Here is a 23,475-nt window from a genome sequence, read left to right on the forward strand (position 1 = left end):
AAAAAACGAATAACATCACCAAAATGCCGAATAGACACGACGACGACGACGACGACGACGACAACGACAGCTATCTCTATTATAATTATTACGTCTATCCTCGTAATTAGTATGCTGTTGGAAAAGTGCTAATGAAACACCCACCCATATTCGTTCGATCAAGAGAAAGAGAGAAAGATAGAGAAAGAGAGAGAAAGCAGAAATGAGTGTACCAGATATCGAATGATATCTGGTATACTGGTAAGCGAATGAAACGCGTGTCAAGAGAAATGACGAGTACTATCTATCTATGTATATGTATAGTGTCTACGTAATCACATCTATTGTCGGCTTGCGACGTCTGTCCATTGGCTTTGACGATACGCTGAATTTAATATCCGCATTCGAGATTTTTCGCATTTCTCATTTAGACTTTATTATACACGGTAGACGATCCCCCACACTCTCCCTTCTCCCTTCTCCCTTCTACCTATACCTTTTTTCTCCTTTCGTCATCATATTTCCTCGTGTGTGTAGTTTCATTTCACCTCTGCAGATTTTTGTCTTTTTTTTTCGAGTCGAGTCATTTTTTTTTTTTTGAAGAAAAAGAATATTTTATCAAAATTACAATCACATAGTTATGCTTTAGATCGATTTCATTTGTTAACTTTATTTCCTTGTCTATTTTAACGACGATAAATGCAATTTATTTGCAAACATATTTTGTATAAATTAATACCGTTCACGCTGGCGCGTACCACCGGTGGTCCACCTTGGTTTAGGTTTGAATAAGCAAAAATCCAGATGAAGCGCACCATAGATTCGAGCGTCGCCCTACACTGGAAGATCGGACGCAGACACTGAAAATCGGCTTTCGCGAATTATTAAATATGATTATTTGTAGATTATATTATTAATCATAAAATCCTATAGATCGTTAACAAAACTAAAATCGGTATTATCGATCATCATCCTCTCCACTCCCCGTCCCATCCTCATGGTGTGTCTCGTCTTAATTCATGGCTCGACCTAATTAATCCGTTGTATAGCGAACCGTGAATTTCAATTATGTGTTTTCCCTGCCAAAAGGAAGGTAGAGAGAGGGAGGGGAGGGGGAGGGGTTACTTCGTTTTCGTACAGAAACTACTAGTAGTCGATGACTTTAGATCTCTAACTTGGTGACGATAATTTTGCTCGTATCCTTAGATAGGAATCGACGTAAACGTCGATATTCGTGTTAAATCGAGGAAAGTTTATGGCGTATGGGGCGTAGAAGTTATGCCGGAACCTTGACAAGGGCTACGACGACGACGACGACGACGACGACGACGGTTGTCGTTTCGTAATGAATCATCCGGCATAAGGTGTTGTACCGATTCATTCGTAGGACATCCCTATCACTCGTGTCGGAAGATAGGTCGTCGTCGTCGTCCCCCACACACCCCCACACCCCCCAGTAGTAGTGTTGGTGGAAAGAGGATGCGCGTGTTCGCATGCGCTTTACTACGTACGCGTGTGATATACCATGGTTGTGTGACCGATGTCTCTAACAGCATGCTGAACACGTTTCTACGTCATTTCCAGCTTAATATATGTACGTAGAATTTCTTGGTCATGGGACATGTGTCCCGGTCCAGTTGGACCAATCTCAAACCTCCTACTCTTTCGAAATATTACAAGAAAAAAAGTAGGGTTCTTTTTTTAAAAAAAAAATTGATAAATTCTTCTCGTGTTATTGCAATTACGTAGATGTAATGATTGTGCAATTTTAGATTTTTAAAAGTGTGCATACATTAACACGTTCCGTGCCATGTGTATAACCGGCATTTTTTCGTAATAATAGGAAATTTTCATTTAAAGATAACGATGCAATATATTCGATACGTTTTGACGATTTTACAAGTGATTCTTCCATGACACGGTACTTCGATAGCAAATAAACCAATATTTGACGTGTACTTATTTATTTATTTATATATACACCTATTAAATCATTTATCGGTATTCACGATCGTTATACACGAGAAACAAAAGTTACATTATTATTATTAACTTGCATTAGGAAGTCGAAAGTTCATTGCCACAAATACCAAATCCCGCCATTGTTCCCGTCCCTGAGCGCGATTCTTCCATTCGCGGTTTTCGTATTCTATTTCTTTCAGGTCCCATCTAATATTATCCTCCCATCTACGTCTCGGTCTACCCAGTGGTCTTTTCCCATTTGGTATACCGACCAATATTTTGTGCGCCGTTCGATCCTCCCCCATGCGCGCACGTGATCAGCCCATCTTAATCAGCGTGATTTAACGACGTTGATAATGTCTGGTTTGTTGTACAATCGATGTACTTCAACGTTATGGAGTTTTCTTCATTCACCCGTTTCCCCATCGCGTTTTGCACCGAAGATTTTACGAAGAACTTTCTTTTCGAAAATCCTACATTTCTTTTCGAAGAGAGAAGTCCCGAAGTTACACATATTATATACTTGAATATAAAATATATATATATATATATATATATATATATATATATAGATAAATATATAAATAAATGGCGTAAAACGAAATTTTGATGCAACTCGGACGAAGTACGGTTGAGTAGGATTTAAATAGAAAAATTTATCGAAGCGAAACGCTCCTCGCGAATGGCAACTAGAGCGTAGGAGCATTATTTTTAACGAAGTTCGAGGTAAAGCTTCCCGTTTGCCTTCCGATCGGAAAAAAGAGAATGAGAATGAGAAAAAGAAAGAGACAGAGATAGGGAATCCAGACGGTATTCAATTTCTATGCGCACTTGACTCAGCAGTCCGTAGTAACAGGTGCTGCAAATGAGTCTTTCCTCGAGATACTTCGAATCGCCCCATCCGCGACGTTCGACCGAACGAGAACTAACTGCACTTAATGCAGGAAAGAAAGTCTAACGCGTTCCCAATCTTTTCCACTTCCGTGTCGTTAGGTTTATTTATTTTATATTTTTAGATTTCTTTTCTACTTTGGCCGTATCAATAAAAATGATGATATTTTCTTTTTATTTAAAAGATAGCTAAAAAATATATCAAATCAAATTTTATTAACCCTTAAAGAGCTGTGTGTACGCATATATGCGTTTCGTAAAAATTACCAAAAGGGTCTATCGACGCATATACGTATTTATTAATATTAATGTAAAATATAATTTATAATGTTTATATTATATTAATTAAATTCTATTCAGAGAAACCAAAACTTTAATTATTAAATATAACAAAAATATAATTATATAATATATAAAAATAAATTATATTAAATATATATATATATATATATATAATATATTTTTTAATTTACAAAAATTAATAATTAAATAATTAAAATTAATATTATATATAATAATGTATCTTATAATTTATAAAAATATATTATTTATATAATATATTATTATATAAATAAAAATATAATTTTTATTATTAGAGAATTTGGTTAATAATAAATTATTTCGTTCTTACAAAACATTTTAATTAAAAGTATTCACCACTCAAAGGGTTCAATTTTACCAATAACTTTATACCTTTTCGATTGATTATTATTATTATTATTATTATTATTATTATTATTATTATTATTATTATTATTTTATTATTATTTTTATTACTATTCTTTTATAAAACAACTCTTTAACTTTTCATACACTTGTCGTTTTTTTATTCATCTCAAGTTTCTACGGAGTAGAATACGCTCCATTGATAAAACAACCATTCTAATCCTGAATTCCTCATTCTCTTCTTCGTAAGTAAAGACAACTTAGGTAAAACATTGACCCCTGGTACTAATCTCGAGATAACATAATCAAAACTAAGATTACTATGCAACGCAATCAACCGTACGAGAAATGCTTTTTCTTTTCAATTGAAACACCGTACTTGATTACACTGTTTGTAATTATTCTTTTTGTTTAATTTTCTCTCTTTGTTTGTTAAATTTGAAATTCTAGCGAATAAAAGAACGGGATAAGTTAAATCAAAAATACATTTTGCAAGTTACAAAGATTGTACTATTTCCTTCGTATAGAAACATATCATAAAGTAAAATCGAATTTGTTATCTCTGTTTTATTTTTTCTAAAAATTATTATTAAAAATTTCTTATCTAAAATAAAAAAAAGAGAGAACCATAGAATGTTCATCATTTCTATGAAAGAAAGAAAAAAAGAAAGAAAATGTTCACTTTCCCCATCCCTCCTTTTGATAATCTTTTAATCGATAAAAAAGTTCATTTTTAAAATAATAAAAAAAAATACACGGTAGAAGTGAAACCTTCAAAGAAAACCAAACTTCAAAATAATTGAATTGTAATACAGCGCCATCTATTGAAAGAACCTTACAGAACCTAGATAACCTCTAAATAAAAATTGTTCTATGTGCTAAGTTGGAAAAAATCACGTGTGAAATAAAATAAATTTCATTAAGATAAGTTGAGTAATTTCGAAATTATTAGTGGACAAACATATTGTTACACTGAATTTTTATATATAAAAATTTTATTAATTAATTAATTAATATATAGAATTAAATATTATTATATATTGAATTTTATTAATTAATTAATTATTTTTGTTTCATCGGTTTCACGTTCTTCCTTACGTTTCACGATTTTGAAATCACCCTGATTCTAAAGAAGTTTTCACTTGAAAAAGAAAGTAAACACATATTTAGTCGAAATGCGATTGGGAAATCTTAGTGAAGGAAAATGTGTGAAGAAATGTAAAAGATCGATCGGTATGGTTAGATCGAAGGGCCTGAATGGGGATAGTAGTAGTAGTAGTAGTAGAGGGTGCGAGCTAATGCATAAACAATGCGCCGTTTATCCGCATTGGGGATGCAGTTCCAATGAATAGTAAACCAGCTTACAGACATGCGGATAGATGGTCTCAGTCTGCTATGGGAGAGTGTACAAGCGTTCCGTGGGTTGAGGATTATCGACGAAAAAGTACAACTCTTCTCTTCTCTTGCACGATAACACTCCTCCAAGCAAAGTAGAAATGGGTATAGAAGAAGAAGAAGAAGAAGAAAGATACGGATGAATAAGAAAGAGAAAGTGTGTGTGTGTGTGTGAGAGAGAGAGAGAGAGAGAATGAGAATACGAATATCACATCGTACTCAAGGATTCGTCTCTTCGAAGGGTTTCACTTACTCCGTCAACTTAAGATAGACACTAAATTATTTGTGGTTGATTGCCAACTGCACTCTAAAAAAAAAAAAAAAACGAAAAAATACTCAAATCCGAACGTTTTTATCTTAATTTCTATTTGTTACAAATAGTATACCCGTTATACACATGTGTAGTGTTGGAAAAGTCATATAAACAACATTGAATATAAGAATTTTGATAGAGGACAATCCGTCAGTCTGAAGGTGAATTTCGAAGAGGACGGTACTCCGAACATATACACGGTAATTTTAAACATCAATACACATTTCTTTTGATTTATTAATAATTATTTGAATGAACTAATGTTTTCTACTAGTATTACAGGTAAATGTTACCCTCGAAATCAGCATTATGCAAAAATGTTAAAATAATTAGATAAAAATACAAAGAAAAGTTAATTTCAAAACTTTATAATCTTCAATTCTATTTATTATTAATATTATTTTTGTTATACACATCTAGTTATTTATTATATAATATATTATATATATTATCTATAACTATATTACTAGATCACTTACTATATTATAGATTGTAGTATTATATTAAATATATATATATATAGGTAGATAGGATATACAGTATTATAGAGTATAATACAGAGTGTATTGTATTTTGGGTAAATGTTACATTTAAAAGCCACTTCTTTCAATAAATTTCGGACAAATATGGAAAGAGTCTCATTTAAATAATACATGCACACTTACATCTGTATTATATTTCTATTACTATCATTTCTAAATCGTTTTTTAAAAAATTATTTTGTGAAATTAATTAGAATTGTTGTTGTTGATCATAAATATTTTACATTTTTTTTTTTCTAAATTATTATACATTATTTTAACGATAGCTTGATGGATTTCAATAGCAACGTTCGAGTTAAGCGACGTAACACTCAAACTTTTCTTACTATTAAATTTTCAAAGTAATCGCGCAATTGAAACGTAACTACGAGAACATTTTACTTTAGCGTACTTGCACTTATTTTATTTAAAAAAAAAAGTCGATTCTACGATGGAAAATAAGAAAAGTGCCAGAGAGGTACGATGGTGAAACGACTGGTTATACAACGTTAATTGTACTTTTATAACGCAGAGATTAAATTTACTTTACCGAACGCGCGCGGGGATACAATTGCAGTACGAACCAATTGTCGCAAGAATTGTTCTCTCTCTCTCTCTCTCTCTCTCTCTCTCTTTTTATTCTATTTATTTAAATACATACTAAAATCTATATATATGTATTTATTGAATGTATATACTTTTGAAAATATTATATAACAAAAAGTTACACACCTTACATTCATTTGATTTGCAAAAAGAATATATATTTTTTTTTTATAATAATCAACTCGTTCATATAACAAAATCTATTAATAGTAAACATGACATAAAAAAAAAGTGTATGATAAAAATTTTAATATATAAATCTTATAATATTATTTAATAAACCACACATGTTCTACAACGTTTTGTAATTATGATTCCATTAAAATGTATAAAAAGGGAAAATTATTTAAAAGTTCTTTTCTATGACTAATATCATTTTTTAATCCATTGTAAAGGGAAATATTCGCGGTTGGTTAATTAAAGAATAAAAAAAAAAAAAAAAAAAAGAGAAGAAATATGTAAAATATTTTGGAGTGAAATACATCGAAAAGAAAAATCACGTTAATCTTCTTGAATTAAATTTCATGTATATATATGTATGTATAATTATTAACATTTATTTATATCAATTTGATGAATTAATTTACCAGATTTCGAAGAAAATGATTCTTCTTCTTAAAGATACCAACTCTCAAGTTAACTTTAATAAAACATTTCTCTTATCTTTTTTTGTCGTAGAAAACAATTTCTAGCATCTAAAGAAATTAACTTAGTAATTACTTTTATTTTATTTTTTTTTTTTTTTTTTTTTTTCAAAGAAATTCTCTAATTCTTTGCATTTGTGTGTATCCCTCGGTGATAAAATAAAAACAAATTATATAAGATGGTCCGTCCGTGTAATCTTATTTCTCGTTGAATTCGTTAAAGCGCATAATATTTCAATTGTTCTCGAGGAATTACACGACGAATGCGACCGTGCACACTTTTCTTTCTCTCTTACCTTCTCTCTCTCTCTCTCTCTCTCTCTTTTTTCTTTCTCATAAAAGTGTGGAATGAAAAAAAATTTCCACGAATCCGGTGCAAAGAAGAGATCTCTCTTCCCCTCCTCCTCCTCGTAACACGTTCCCGAGCGATTAAACAAATTTTCACCTGCATTATAAATAATGCGTAATAAAATAATAATAATAATAATAATGAAATACAGGTACGCTTATTATACTTGCGTTAATTAAAATTGAATGAAAGAAAAGGAATGTAATAAAAATTTAAATTTAAAAAAAAAAAGTAACACTCGTGAGAGTTGAAAAAGACAATTTTCTCGAAATGTGCGAATGAACGTTACAAAAAAAAAAAAAAGAAAATTAATTTACCATAAAGAAGAATAGTTTTATCAAAAAAAAAAAAAAAAACAAAAAAAAATAAATAAATAAAAAAGAAAACATATAAAATATTATCTAACAAATTATCACGCGTGTAACGTTTGAAGATTGTTTTCGAGTACAGACGTGAACTAGAGAAAGACCTTTTGCGATTCGTCGTCGAATAAGCTACGAGAGAAATTGTAATTTGGCTTAGAAACGGCAAATTGAAGAACGGGAAGTTCAGGTGTAGTATGTGTATGGCTTTTAAGTTAATTTCGAAGATCGTTCGTCGCGTTTGCGTCGACGTTGCGCATACGATCGTTCGAGTTGTTTGTTCCCTTCGTCGAATAATGTCTCCTTGCAACAACCCTCTTTACTCTTTCTCTCCGTTTCGTTGTTCCCCCTTCCCATCCCACCCTTTTCTCACTCTCTACCTAGCATCTCTCTCTGTCTGTCTCTCTCTGTTGGAAACCGTACTCGTTCACCAACCCCCCAACCCCCCAATCCGTTCGTCTGTATCACCACCCGCTATTGGACCGATTCCAATTGCGAATTGAACCGTTCGTAACTGTTGAACGTGAATTATGGCGTTTATTTATTCTCCTACGTTCGGAACACCAGCCACGTACCTCGATTCCCTCTCGTAAGCCCTCCCCCTACTCCCCCGGTCCTTCAGCACTTACCCTAGGAAATCAGCGCCCTGCGTAGTTCTGCGGACGTCGCTTCGATCCTCGGTAACGACGTTGATTTCCCTTGATTATAATCGAATCGTTCGTCGAAACCAGTCGTTCCTTCGTACCGATACACATCAACAACGTAAATTCATGGGGGTAAAATACATGCTGCTCACAAACTAGAACGAAAATGTTTCGAGATAGTGGTGGTGGTGGTGGTGGTGGTGGTAGTAGTGGTGATGGTTCATTCGTTTATGTACAGGTACGATTTCATCAATGGGTTTCAACCCGTTGTTCCAACTAACGTTTTATTGACGTTGATTGAATCGACAACAACAACAAAAATAGGAAAGAAATTTAATGAAATTAATCAAGATTTGAAATAACAAGAGAAAGAAAAAAATAGATAAAATCATTTATTTTTATCTTTATCTCTGTACGTAATCAAAGATCGTCATTGTGGTCGACAAAATTACACCCTTAACACGATTCGTTAAGATTCCATCTGTTTTCTGTCCAACCATCTAACGATCCTAAGATATTCGATTACTTGAGAATGTTCGTAAGTAGAAAAGGTCCTCGAACGAAATCGAATTCCATATAGTTGAAGAAGGGGAGAAATACGAGAAGGATGAAAAGGGAAAGACAAAATCATATCCTCGTTTTCTACGAAAATTGGAAATACGTGTGCACACGTGTTAGATCGGTCGTAATTTCATTTCTTTTTTTTTTTCTTTCTTCTTCTTTTTATTTATATACGATTACATTATAACGTTTTAACAAGAGTTTATTTATAATTGTCAAAAGACACACGCATATATGGCACTTGGGCTTTCCATAGACGATACTATATACATAGTTACTATTGCTTTATATATATATATATATATTATTACTCACGGTTTATATCCTAAAGTTCCAGACGTTGGCTTGAGTAGTTTATGAATGCCTGTCCTTTCGCAAGATTGCCGAGGCGAGAACGTAACTAGGTACGTGTTTATCAGCCCCCTGGTGACTGGTGTATACTCGTTCCTAGCTAGCTAGGCTAACTGCTGGTGCTGGTACTGGTACTGGTGCTGCTGTTGCTACTGCTTTCAAGCAAAGTTGCAAACCTCTCGTCGCTCGCTATCGTCTCGAGAAACTAACTCGTTTCTTCGAAGAGAGTTTCATCCAAGTATTTCCAAAACTTACTCTTCATTTCTAATTCTAAATTCTAATAACTTAATCGCAAAATAAATTTCCCAAAATGAAATACGTTTAGTATTTTAAATGAATGAATAAATAATAACATTAGAATGTAGTAATTAATCATTTGAATTGTTTTCATTCAACGAGATGAAATTTGTGTTTGAAATCAAATGAAAAAAATTAGGTTTTTTTTTAACCCTTTTGCACTCGAACACTTACACTAATTCATTTAAACAACAACTCAAAGCAAATTTAATAGAAAATTTATATTCACATATTAGGTCGTCCACAAACGTTTTTTTAGCAATTCTACGATTACGATACTTTTGTAATTGAATATTTGAAAGTATAGAAAAAAGTAAAATTAGAATAGAATCAATATTATTTAGTAAAATAATGTAAAATACAAAAGAAAACAAATACATTACTCATGCAATATTGTTTAACACGTTCACGCGGGAGCCGATTTTCAGTGTCTGCGCTATGGGGCGGCGCTCGAATTTATAATGCATTTCATCTGGCGGCGCGCGATTTTTGCTTGTTAAAACCTGAACCAAGGTGGTACGCGTCGCCCGATGGGATAGTCTAACGCGAGCCACCGGTGGTACAAGCCGGCGTGACCGTGTTAAGCTTATCATCAAAAAAGGGAAGAAATTTTTGGAATCAACCCAATATTATAGATAAATAATATATTAGCATTAAAATAATAATCATAGATGGTATGTCGTAGACTAAATTGAATTTGCTTCAGTTCGTTTTTGTCTTCATAGTAGAGTCCTCGAGTGCAAAAGGGGTTTTAAAAAGAAAATGTCATTATATTAGCCCATTTCTTTAGGGGATGAATTAACTATCAGAATAATCCTCGATAATAATAATTCATGTTGAACACTTATCTCATCGTATATATCTCGAAGACACTCGTGAAATTATCGTAGCGTTTTTATATTCGTGATTCTATGAGTTCTCTTATTTTCTTTTGTGACGAGTAGTACTCGCTCACACGGCAGATATCAATTTTACATACGGTATATCGCATCGTTTCCTCCCAACAAAGAAAATGCGAATGTTTGACATCACGACCATGTTTTCTATGAGAGAGAGTGAGAGAGAGAGAGAGAGAGAGAAGAGGAAGAGGCTTGAGGAATAAGTACCTACCTTGACTCGCGTGCACTTGCATTCGTCTCGGAATTGAAAAAAACTGAGGTATAATTTTTATTCCATTTTATTTTCCTCTTTTACTTTTTCCTTTCTGCAACCCTTACTTAACGTATCGACTAGTTGAATTTCAACGAATTCATACAAACGAACGACGTTTTTATTTTATTAAAGTAAAAATATTTAAAAACCATCTGACTAATAAATATGTTAGCTATTATTATTATTATTATTATTATTATTATTATTATTATTATTATTATTATTATTATTATTATTATTTTTACTAATATTTGGCATTATATATAGAAGCTCGAAATTTTATTGCAACAAATATTAAATCCCTCTAGTGAAATATGTTAAATATAAAATGTATAGTACAAACTTAATATGACAAAAATATGTGTGTATGTGTGTGTGTGTGTGTGTGTGTGTATGCAGTGAAAAACCATAACAATTCTTAGTAATATTAACGCGCGAAATTTTTTTTAATTCCATCTTATAATAAATTTGTAAAATTATAATTTTATTTTAAAGTTCGCGTTAATATTCTAAACCACCCTGATTCTAAAGAAATTTTCACATCAAAAAAATTAAGTAACATATTAACAGAAAAAAATAGAATATCGAAAAGGATTTATTCCATCAAACAACATAATTGCTTTTTATTATATATATATATATATATATACATATATGCAGCAGCAGCAGCATCACGGTACTCAAAATCTTGGAATAGTTGGAATCGTTTGTCGAACGTTAGAAAAGTAAAGTTCTAAAGGTAAAGGTTAGTAAGAGTTTGTAGGAATAACGTGAACTCACGTTATGATATTTGCTGGATGATTTTGTCGTGACTCAGAAGTTAACGAGAAACTCTTAATGGCATAAGTTTGATAAAACTTTCCTTTGACCGAAGTATGTCTCAAGTATCTCCGAACGATATCTTAATCGTTAGATCAGAAACGTTCAACTAGCTATAATCTACGTCTAATTGATCTATAGTCTAGCTATACATCAAAATCTTTGACTTTAGAAACCAAGTAAAAAGATAGATCATTTCTTTTCGTTAAAAGTAGAAGAATAAAATGAGAGACTTACATTAGTTTTCTCTCTCTCTCTCTCTCTCTCTCTCTCTCTCTCTTTCTCTTTTTCTCTTTTTCTGTTTAATTTTAAAGTAACGCTTTCTTTCGATAACCATCATATCGAGTTTCAAGTGTCGCATGAAAATTGATCGATTAACTAACTATCAATAAAATTGAAAAATGAAAACTCTCGTTGAAAGCTTAGTTAAACTAATCCTTCTATTAAAGACGCATTTAACGTCTAAAGGACAGGGTTAGACGTTTGGATGGACGGTGATTGATGGATCCCAAAGGATAATTGAAATTTTAATTGAAAGTTGCTTAAACGATCTGCACTCGTGAGTAAAAAAAAAAAATAAAAAAAAACAAAATCAACATTTATTCCGTAGTCTCTTATCGATTAAAAATCACTATGATAAAATAAAAAAAAAAAAGTACGAAATGAAATCTCTTTTTTTCAAATTGGTGTCAATATTTTATTCGATTTTTTTTTTTTTTTTCATTATACATTTGTGAACGTTGAAATTGATCTAGCCGTGTTATTTAAACCATCTGTTATTATATACAATATACAAATTTAAAAAAAAAATTGAATTATACGTTTTATCATATCGCATGTATGACTCTCTCGCGTGTAACTCTGTTGTCAAACGAATATAAATATTTAATCTTTATTTCGTTTGGAGATAACGATAATATTATATAATGTATATACAGGAAGTATATCGTTCCGATATGGGGCGTCTATTTTAATCTTATCTTCTTTTTTTTTTCTACAAGTTATCTTCTTTTTTTTCCTTCCGGCATATTACACGTTTTGCACAACACAACACAACACAACCAACCAACCAACCTACACCTCTTCTTGTAACAAATTAGAAAAGTGATAATCGTCGTCATTATCAGAACATCTTCTGAGTATCCTCTACAGTTTGCTCAACTATACTTCTTCTTCTATCCTTTTGTAATACGATCTATCTCTCGTACACCTTCCGTTTACTCCGGATACTAATTTTCATCGAGGTTGCAAGCATTCGACTTTCGTGAAAAGATAAATTTTCATTCTACGCTTCTTTCATCCCTTCCTTTCTTCCAGCAACAGAAGCAGCCACTTAACATTCCCTTCCATTAGATCCTTCTTTTGCACGGTGTATCTCTTCCCTTTCTTTTTTTCTCATTTTTTTTTCTTTACATCTTTTTCTATTGTCCTGAATATCCTATTCGCGCATTACTTTATATTATATTCCTCTCGTACATACAAAGTAATATTGCGAATGTTACAAGTACGCGACGTGTTATGAAATAAACTGCTTTCAACATTTCTTCTTCTTTTTTTTCTTTTTTCTTTTCTTTTCTTTACATAAATCATTCCACGTTACGATAGAAAAATTTACACGAGATGAAATATATAAGGTGAGCAAATTTTTTTAAACCACCAAATTTACAATATATGCAAACGCACGCACGTTACGTTGATACATTGATATTTATTTCCTCGGTGATTCTTCCTCAAACAACGAATGGACACACGCTGGAATATGCATTTCTACCTAAGTGAAGGTACAACGGTATTTATCTTTCTATAATATAATGCTTGCTTGTTTGCTTGGTGGCATCATATAACCCTTTAGGTAAAAATACATCGCGTGCTGTACATTAAATATATGAGAGTATTTTTTTCAATTCATATCCACGTCGTTTACGTTTAGTTACCTAATCGCATTTCCGTTTCCTATTTTTGTACTATTTATTTCTTGTTCCCACTCCCTTAACCCTCAACTTGCTTCCGGGCACATTTCAAGCAGTTGCTCAAACGCGATACTTCCCTCTCACCCCTTTTTATTTATTTCTACATTTTCTACTTTCTCATCTATTACTTTACTTTACTTTACTTTTTGTTCTTGTCACCCTCGTTCTTTCGAACCTTCTTCGTTTCTCTGAGCAAATGCCCTTGACGAAAGCATTTCCCTATTCCCCACTTTCACCCTTTCTAGGTGCAATACAAAAATAGAAATAGAATTGAAAATCAGATTCACCCCAGACGAGCGTGAAAACAAGCAAGCGTGACGAGCTTGAGTTTTAACAAGCCCATTTTCCCTACCACCCTTTTCTCTTTCCTTTACAAACACATATACACACATTGATAGATAGATAGATAGATAGATAGATAGATAGATAGATATATACACACTTTCAGTACGCACTCTCTATCGAAAGTATCAATCGGCCATCATTAATTTGTTCGTTTGTTTCCAATCACGTATACTACTCACGTTCACGTCCATCTAATGAATATACTTGCGCTTGCGTTGTCCTATTACTATATATATATATATATATATATATATATATATATATATATATGAGCGCTGCGCTAAAATGCAATTAAAAGTCGACCGATGGAGGAATATCTGTCCCTCTTCTTTCCCCTCCCCCTACTCCTCCCCCTACCCCTCACCGGAACCTTCCAATTTCCCGCAAATAATAACAATTAACTTCCGCAATTAATCGAGCACTTGTTGTGTTGACATGACGGGAATCATAATAATATCGAAACACCAATAACGGGAAGTATAAGAAGACACACACACACACATTCATACAAACACACGGAAAATTTTCTACGAGTGTACATATGCATGTTTGTAACATATATGTGTGCACATATACACATATATATATATGTCCCTTCTGTTTTTGTTTGAAATTTCATTTCTTTTTGTATTTTTTTTTCTTTTTTTTTTTAATTTTATTCGTTCTTTCTATTTTGTATTTTTTTAAATTTACAATCTCATATTTTCCTTGTAACAGTTTTTCCATTCCAATTTGCCTCTCCTCTATGAAATTCACTATGCTCACTGGATCCCCACTGTATTATACAGTAGCTCGTCATTTTTTGCTATACCCTGTACGTACCTATGTAAAAGTTTTTAGCACAACGTTGTATCATTCAAGTTGTTCGTTTTTTTTTAATTATTATTATTTAATTTTTTTTTTTTTTTTTTTTTTTGATAAAAGCACGTTGTGCGTTACTCTCTCTTTCTCTCTCTTTTCGTCATATCATTCGTATATTACAATCTATGAAATAATTTTCTTTGTTTTTCTTTGTTCTATCGTGCACACTTGTTACGTATTAATGTTAGATTAACAATAACGTACTTTTTAATTAACAATTTCTATTAAACTTCTTATCGTACGTACGTAAAAATTTGTTTTTTACATTTCATACGATTGAATAGATTTTATTATTCTTTCTCTCTCTCTCTCTCTCTCTCTTTCTCTGTTTCACTCTTTGTCTATTATTCTTCAACTATAATAAGTTTGAAATTGCAACGATCTATACTTGACACATCGATTGATGTCAAAATTATCTATAATCCGTGTATTTAAAAAAAAAACCAAAAAAACACACGTATCTAATTAAAGATCTAATTAAAGATCCAATAATCCTAATTGATCATAATAAGGAATCCTCTTGCTTATTACTTTACGATAAATATCAGTTTTATATGCTGTATCGTCATAACTACCATCAGTTGACATAATCTCATTGAGATCTTTAGCTTCTTTTTTATCTACAAGTACCAACGGTAGAATAGCAAACGAACTTATCATAGCAACTATCTCATAATCTTTGATTTGCTTTTGTAATTTTTCCATACTCGGTGGTTGGGTTTTGCAATTCAATTGTTTCATCGTGTTACACAATGTTGTATAATATTCGTTTATCAAAGTGTCCTTTTTATTTTCATAAACGTCATCGTTAGGACTTGTACTAAGAAAATATTGCAAATCTAATGCAGGTGATGTATAAGTACACATTTGAAAATCCACCTGTAACAAACACCATAGCATAAAATTGAAAAAAAAAACGAAAATCGATCGATATAAAAAGATTCAATTGAATTGTAAATGATGATGATGATGATGATGATGAAATCTGGTGCTACGTTGAAAAGTAGGATGGGAGGATTGGTATTCGTGTTTAGGAAGTCGTCACTCGGGTCTAAAGATCTATGTATGTGTTCGTATTTATGTGTCCTATCTCATTCTCTCCTTTTGCATTCTGTTCTCTTCAATCGCGAAGGACAGACGGACAGGTTCCTTCCGGGTGTACACCTAAACGCGATCGAATCGAATCGAATTTATTGCATTATTCATAACGCGTGACAATACGAAGGGATCGTCTTCCTTCCCTTCCCTTCCCTTCTCTTTCCTTCCCTTTGACGTCTCGTTTCAGAACATTTTTACCTTTCGTTATAAAGAAGTTCACCTTCTTCTGTGAACGTGATAAAAGATCGCGAATAATTCTCGATAACAATTGTCTGTAAAATCTAAACCACCCCCTTTTCTTTTCTGGTTTTAAGATTTATTTCTTTTTTCCATCATAAAAAAAAAAAGGAAATAAAGTTACATTGAAATTTTGTCAATATCTTTCGTTATCTTGTTTATTTGAAAACTACGAAAGCACGATTTTCCAAATATCATTCGATCTTTTTATATCGTCGAATCGTATCATCTTTTTTTCTTTTTTTCTTTTCGCGAACATAGAGAATAACAAAAAAAAAAAAAAAATACGAGCACAAGGACATAGGTTTTCCTTAGCAATGTCGAAGGAAAGGGGTAAATCTTTTGATCTAGATCTAAAAGCCGACGAGAGTTTCCAAACTAGGTGGCCTACATAGAAATAAGAGGAAAATAGCTAGATTTGGTTTAACTCGAACGTTTTCAAAACCTTCCAGCCCTTTCGGTATTTATCCTTACAAGCTACACATATTTATGTACTTTTCTTTCAATTTTTTTTATACTTTTTTCTTCTTTTTCTTTTCCTGTCGTAACAATTTACGAGAACATCAATCAATTATTTTATGTTGAGAAACTGAACCTTTAACATCGCGATGATAGGAGAATTTGTTTTTGTAATACTTTGACATTTTCTTTTCGAGAGAAAAACGAACATAACTTTAAAATCTCTTTTTCCAATGATCAAAAGAGAAAAGGAAATACGACTATAATGTAAATCGTATCGTTATAATACTCACAAAGATATGATCGATCGGTTTTCTTTCATCGTTGTAACGAAACATCATATTGTTCACCCAAAAGTCACCATGATTTATAACATTAAATTCGTCATCTCTGCATTTAATTACTTTGCAAGTTTCTGAATAGATTTTGTCCGATAACTTATCGATTTTCTCCGCATATCTGTGAATTAATACAATCAAATTTTCTCTAATTAATATAACAAATTGTTATATACACATAATAAAACAAGTTAACAAGTTTTTCAATCAACAAAATTCATGATAAAAAAACTCACTTCTCAAAATTAGGCCAGTTTTTTACTTGTGCTGCTAAAGATTTTGTTCCTAGTGAAAAGAAACATGTCAATTCTGGTGGATGTCCGCTGTAATATATTCCTTTGGTATAAATTGTTTTATGATTTGGTTCCTAAAAAAAAAAAAAAAAAAAACATATTGTTAATTAGTAATTTATTTATTTAATTTTGAACAAACAAATGATTTGCTAATTAATTATTGGTTACAATATTCGTGTATCCTTTTATAAGAGTAGGGTGGGAATTAAATTAACGCAAATCCACGGTATAAAAGCCTCCTTAAATTTTCTAAAGAAACAGAAACAGAAAGAGAAAAAGAGAGAGAGACTTGCTCTAACATTGGAACACGTCCAACGATAAAGGGTAATAAGGGATATTGAACTTTAGTTATCCTCCAGGCAGACATTTCGCATGTATGCACTTTGATTCGAGCCACGCGAGTTTTGAACTCCCATTTGCGTGCACAAAATTTGCGGCTTATGATAAGCATTATATATACTCTCCCCCGTCCCCACTTTCCCTCCCCTCCCCCATTTAAGCTGTACCGACGAATCAAACAAATTATTTCGTTCGTGGAATACGTTGACTTTTGTCCTCATCGTCTCTTTCTCTCTCTTTTCTCTCTCTCTCTCTCTCTCTCTCTGTCGTAAGACACATTTATCAACAAGAAAAAGAAGAAAAAAAAGATTTAGATTCGTTTCGTTGATCTTTTTTTTTTTTTTATTTGTTTGTTCCACTAGGTGAAAAATATTTCGATCGATAGATAAGAATAGGATTGTGTTAGTTACCTTTTCGCATACGGCTAAGCTACTAGCGTGAAATCTAGCCAATCCTCGCATAGCCAACAAGGAGTGAGCTAGGTCAAGACCGGCTTGACGATCAGCCATGCGAAATCCAAGAGGTGCTAGATCCTCTATCACTAGAAACACCGGATATTCTTTTTGAATGTAAAAAACCCTTGCCCCTAAAATATGTGCTGGTCCAACTAGGTCATTCATCTTCTTCAACAGGTTCATCATCATCGACATTTCCGTATCGAAGATCTGTGATTTTTCAATCTAAATAGAAATTGATCATTATGTTTTATTTGAAATTTAAATTATTATACATTTGTAACAATAAGTTCATTTTAATATTTATAAATTAGGTGTCACACGTTGTTTGTCCGCAATGAACTCTTAAACTACTGAACCGATTTTAATAAAATTTTGCACACTTTTTGCAGTTTCATCCAATTTGAATAATAGGATAGTTTATATTTCAATTTATACTCGCAATATTATTTTATAAAATTCTAACAGATGGCGGTATTGATTGTGAGCCACAGCAACGCGTGACGAGGCAACCCTAGTTTATTTTTTAAAGAGAAAAATACTCACTTACCAAGTCACTTTTCAACGTATCACCACTTGGTGCAACTTTAACAATTAGAGATTTTTTTTTTGTAATTTCACGTTGACCACCTTGTTTGCATGAAATTTCAACCGATAATCTGTACATGTCGCTGGTATAGTTGTCCCCTTTAGACGTTGCCGGTTTTGAAAATATATCGATCACTCTTATCGAATCGTCGTTCTCAGATTTCTTCAAGATATTTTCCACGAACTGTAGGTTCAACCATGACTGTGTCTCTTCGGCCATTTCTGAAATTGGAATTGGATTCGTAGAAATTTTTCATCGACAAATCATTCCTTTTCTTTTTCAGTTGTGTCAGAAAACTCGGAAAACGATTCTTTATAATAACTTATTGTCTCTCACAACTGAAATATATCACTATCATTTTACTTTTCTTCGAATCTTCCTTCTTCCTAAACCAGGGGGTCGGCAACCTGCGGCTCGCGAGCCACATGCGGCTCTTTTGATGTGAAGCTGCGGCTCTTTTGATGTGAAGCTGCGGCTCTTTAATTACATTTAAAAATCGTTCCGAATCGATTAACGAGAATTAGGCACCAATGAATAAATAGTTTAGTTTATTTTTAATAAAAAAAAAAAACTTTATTTATGCGAGTACTATTTATTATTGACAAAAACAAATTTTGTGGCTCTTTAAAAAGTTGGAAATTTTGTAAATTGTAATTTTTGGCTCTTCCAACTCAAAAGGTTGCTGACCCCTGTCCTAAACCTAAATACGCGAACCAATTCATTCTTTCGATATCATTTTTTGTTGTATATATATTGAAAGATCTTTTTGTCAAAAGTTTTTTCAATTATCGATGTTATAATTAATAATTCCAACATAAAAAATATATTAAATTGAATTTTTGTCTTCTATAATAGTATGTTAATTTATTGCCATGATCAAATTAGAATTTAAACGTTAAACACACACACACATTCAATTACTTTTACTTTAAACGAACACATACGTTTGTTCAATGATAATCGGTAATATTTAAATTACTTTTGCCTTGGTAGAACAGTTTAATCAATTATTTCGTGGCGGATACTGTGAATCACATGTTGTATTTTTATACTCCGTACCGTTCAGTTCCGCGTTCACTTTGAATGATTCAAACACAATTTATGTCGATATGTTACAATAAAAATACTTATAAGGTAGTATAAGTAAAGACATTCAATATTAACAATTAAAAACACATTGATAATAATTCGGGTAATGACAAAAAAAAATATGTAATTAATCAAACTAATGTCTGACATTATCTTCGAAATTTATATCAGATAAGAATATGCGAATTTTGGAACAAATAATAAAAGGTAATTTTTTACAATTTTTTTTTTTTTTCGTTAAGGTCTATTAATAAATATACGATTAAAATTTTAATCAAAAGTTTTCCATCACAGTTATTAGCTGATATTTGAATTAAAATAATCACTGATTGCTGAATAAAAAAGAACCTCATCAGTTGTTTCAATCGTTTTAAAAAAAGTGTGTGTGTGTGTATATGTGTATGATTTATACAACCTTGGGTTAGTTCTCATTCTGCTTGAAAAGGGAATACTATTTTTGTAAAGGCAGAATGAGGAATTGATTCATAAAAAAAAAGAACCCCAGGATTTAATTGTAACTAATTGAAGTTATATTCTAATATTCGTTATACAACCTTACATCTTCGTTTCTAATTAATTGTAGTCTCTGATTTATACTAATCAATTGAATTAGTTTATAACAATTAAATCAATCGAAACAACTGAATATTACTCAACCAAACGGAATTGAATTAATCGAACGTGGATCAATTGAATCTGAATTAATTTCAATAAATCTGAGCGAACGAATCAAACTGAATTGTAGCTGATGTAAATCCTTTTAAGTTCTGTTCCCCACTAAAAAGCAACTTGCACAACATTGGAGAAGGGGAAAATTCGACTTCTTAACACGTTCGTTACCCAGGCCCGTTTCGGTTGAGTTTCTCGCCAGGCCCAAAATTCGACTGTCGGCGCGCCGTAACGTAAAGAAACGATAAGTAAAAATATCAACAATGTGACCCGATTAATTATAGTTTTATTATATTATTATATTTTATTTATCGAAAATAATCTTAATATATATAAATTACGTGTCAAGTTGTTTGTCCGCAATGGACTCCTAAACTATTTAACCGATCTTAATGACATTTTTTTTATTTTATGTAATTTTTTCCAACTTAAAATATAGGCTAGTCCTTATCGCGATTATTTCTTATTTTTTATTTATATTCTATCTTATATTTTTTATTTTTTATTTATATTTTATCACCCTCTAGTAAAACATAAAACTATCTTTTATTTACCGAAAATAATTTTCTCTCGAAATGGAAAATATGATAAGTTGTTCCAACTAAAAATACTATAACTTCAAGAAGAAGAGCGTCACCGGTATACGGTGACGGGGTCCCCCAGAGAACCATGCCCGTTACCGATATACGGTGCCATTGCGACGAACGTGTTAACACAATTCAAAAAATAATTCGTTGCAAATACACATTTCTCAATCATTTTTTACGAATTTTAATGACAGAGAAAGAATGATGGGGACAGGGGAGGAGGGGAGACAGGGGACAGGGGACAGGGGGGTAAAAGATGATAACAAGCATCTCACACTCGTTTCGTAGTATGGGAAGCAGTTGAAGATGCATATCTAAGAAGAACGGACGAATTGAGTTTTGCTACGAGATTAGTTTTACGAGTATGTTATCGAGGTCTCTTGCGTACGCTCAATGAACATTATCGGAACTTTTCCTTACAACTTTTTCTCATGTCTTATAAGGTATCTTGTGCTCCTTCTCTCTCTTTCTCTCTGGTTGTTCTTCTTCTTCTTCTTCTTCTTCTTCATTTTGGTAAAGAAAACTTGGCCGTGATATAAAAACTCGTTTCGAACGGTAGTCGACGTGAAGAGAAAAAGTAAAGAAAAAGAGGGAAAAAGAATGTGAAAGTAACCCCGCGGCATTCTTTCGCAGAAATAAAAAAAGAAGAAGAAGAAGAAAAAAGGGAGAAAGGGAGAAAGAGAAGGAGGAGGAGGAGGTGGAGGAGGAAGAGGAAGAGGAGGATGGAAAATATTTAAATCGTGCAAAGAATGAATATTCGATGATTCGATTCCTTTCATAGGTTTGCTAATGAAATTTGAAATAGAAAATATTACTTAATTTTCATCTCACTTTTTGTAAATTAACTTTTGGCAATTTATGGATCTTTTTTTTTAAATGTCAATCGACACACATTTCGCACACACACACACACACACACAGATTTGCAGTTTATTTTACCGTTTCTTTTACCGTTACCATAAACGCACCAATTATGTAGAGACTGTACTTTTATATACTGTTACATGAGTTACAAAGATGTAGATTGAAATATGTTGATATCGAATAAATTTGATATATGTGTGAAGGCTTTTAGAATTTAAAATAATTAAAGCAAACAAACAAAAAATAAGTATAATATGGCTAACATCAAAAATTACACTTCGTTAACTTTTGTTAACATTACTTAAACCAAAAACTGCGAGTCATTGGTACTCATACTGTCAATAATTTGAAAAAAAAAAAAAGCAAAATAAAAATCAATTCGAAACCTAAAACTTTGACGTGTAATAAATTAATTATTCTCGAATGAATTCTGATATATATGTAAATTAAATACAAAAATGTTAATCACTATGAAACAATATTTGAATTAGAATGGAGTAAAAGTAAAGAAATGAAGAATAAGAATTCGAAATAAATTCAAGTTTGAACCCAAGTATGACACAACACACAACCAATTTAGAATTAATTGGTAAGAAAAAAAATACGAATTTTTTGTCAACAAACCTTCACAAATTTCAATTAAACATAAGATCACATTGGCCAATTGTCAACTCTTAAAAATCAATAATAACTTGAACTATCTCGTTGAACGTGTTACGAACGAATGAGTCATTGAACAGTCCAAGCAATATTTTATAGACTGACTTCAGCTGAGATCACTCGAACCATTCATATCTCAAACATTTATTATACGATTCTCTTTTTGTAGGAATAATTATTGTTATAAGAGAAAAGCAACAAAGATTTCATTGAAAATATTTCCAACTACTTTTTATAGGTAGTTTAATTTTTATCAACACTTGTCATTTAATTCAGATATATATTTTTGATTTAAAAATAAATTATTATATAAATAATTATTTTATTATTATTGTTATTATTATTATTTTATAAATTATTATAAAAATAATAAAGCAAATTAATAGTACGATATTTTGTATATATATATCGTATTATTTCTTCTCAACCAACCTGAGATTGATCGTATTCTTTAAAAGTTTAACACTTCGTTTTTCTTTACTACACTGTCTCGTCGTTAGAGTAACTTATCTACTGAAAATAATATGGACAGTTTTTCATTCTTTATTTATACCCTCTTACCAATTCCACCAAAAGGTAAGATAACAGGCGGCGCTGTTAGCAACATTGTTAGTAACTATTGCTTCAAATCTTTGACATTTGATTGAATCTGCTTGTTCATTTAGATAAAGGTAATAATCATATATTTCTTAATTACTTTTTATTCACATACCACATTTTCTCTCTTTTTATATATATATATATATATATATATATATATATATATATATATATATATGATGGTAAGAAAAAAAATAACAAGATAAGATGAATTTTTCTTTTCTTTTTTTCTTTTCTTTTTTGATTGAAGCCAATTACGTTTAGAATTATATATATATATAATTTTATTTAATTATTTATTTATTTATATTTAATTATAATATTATCTAATTTAATTATAATTATTATCTATCTATATATATATATATACACAATTATTCAATATACGATAAAACATATATAAAATTGAATTGTCCTTTATTGACCATAGTTTTTTCTTCTTCATTGACACGTATTAACCCATATTATACTTCCCCACACGCAAATATCATTTTTATATTACTTTTCATT

At 31.5% G+C, this 23,475-nt stretch overlaps 2 protein-coding genes across 28 annotated transcripts in view; one reads left to right on the forward strand and one right to left on the reverse strand.

The window, feature by feature from the left end:
* The window catches only part of LOC107073907 (lachesin), a 168,922-nt gene that overhangs the window by 16,217 nt on the left and 129,230 nt on the right, over positions 1-23,475 (forward strand). The gene's annotated exons all lie outside the window — the stretch shown is intronic.
* On the reverse strand, positions 12,185-22,928 carry LOC107073906 (uncharacterized). 2 transcript variants are annotated; one of them, XM_015334823.2, is made up of 6 exons: positions 22,798-22,928; positions 18,458-18,717; positions 17,863-18,132; positions 17,057-17,187; positions 16,776-16,941; positions 12,185-15,567 (listed from the first exon to the last, which is right to left on the reverse strand). In XM_015334823.2, exons 2-6 carry the CDS (start codon positions 18,713-18,715, stop codon positions 15,166-15,168), a joined length of 1,227 nt encoding a protein of 408 aa, XP_015190309.2. In that variant the 5' UTR covers positions 18,716-18,717; positions 22,798-22,928; the 3' UTR covers positions 12,185-15,165. The 2 variants fall into 2 exon arrangements, with proteins under 2 accessions (XP_015190309.2, XP_015190308.2); XM_015334822.2 differs by lacking the exon at positions 22,798-22,928 and adding an exon at positions 22,330-22,490.

This window comes from Polistes dominula, unplaced genomic scaffold (assembly GCF_049000335.1).
Source record: "Polistes dominula isolate Pdom_NZ unplaced genomic scaffold, Pdom_raw_medaka contig_31, whole genome shotgun sequence".
NCBI classification, from domain to species: domain Eukaryota; kingdom Metazoa; phylum Arthropoda; class Insecta; order Hymenoptera; family Vespidae; genus Polistes; species Polistes dominula.

Excerpts from the sequence above, each read along its gene's own strand:
- LOC107073906 (XM_015334823.2), bottom strand. The coding sequence starts at position 18,715 with ATGGCCGAAGAGACACAGTCATGGTTGAACCTACAGTTCGTGGAAAAT. Across the intron at positions 16,942-17,056 it reads AACTGGCCTAATTTTGAGAA|ATATGCGGAGAAAATCGATA; the intron begins GTGAGTTTTTTT and ends ATTAATTCACAG. Across the intron at positions 15,568-16,775 it reads AACCGATCGATCATATCTTT|GTGGATTTTCAAATGTGTAC; the intron begins GTGAGTATTATA and ends TGTTTGTTACAG.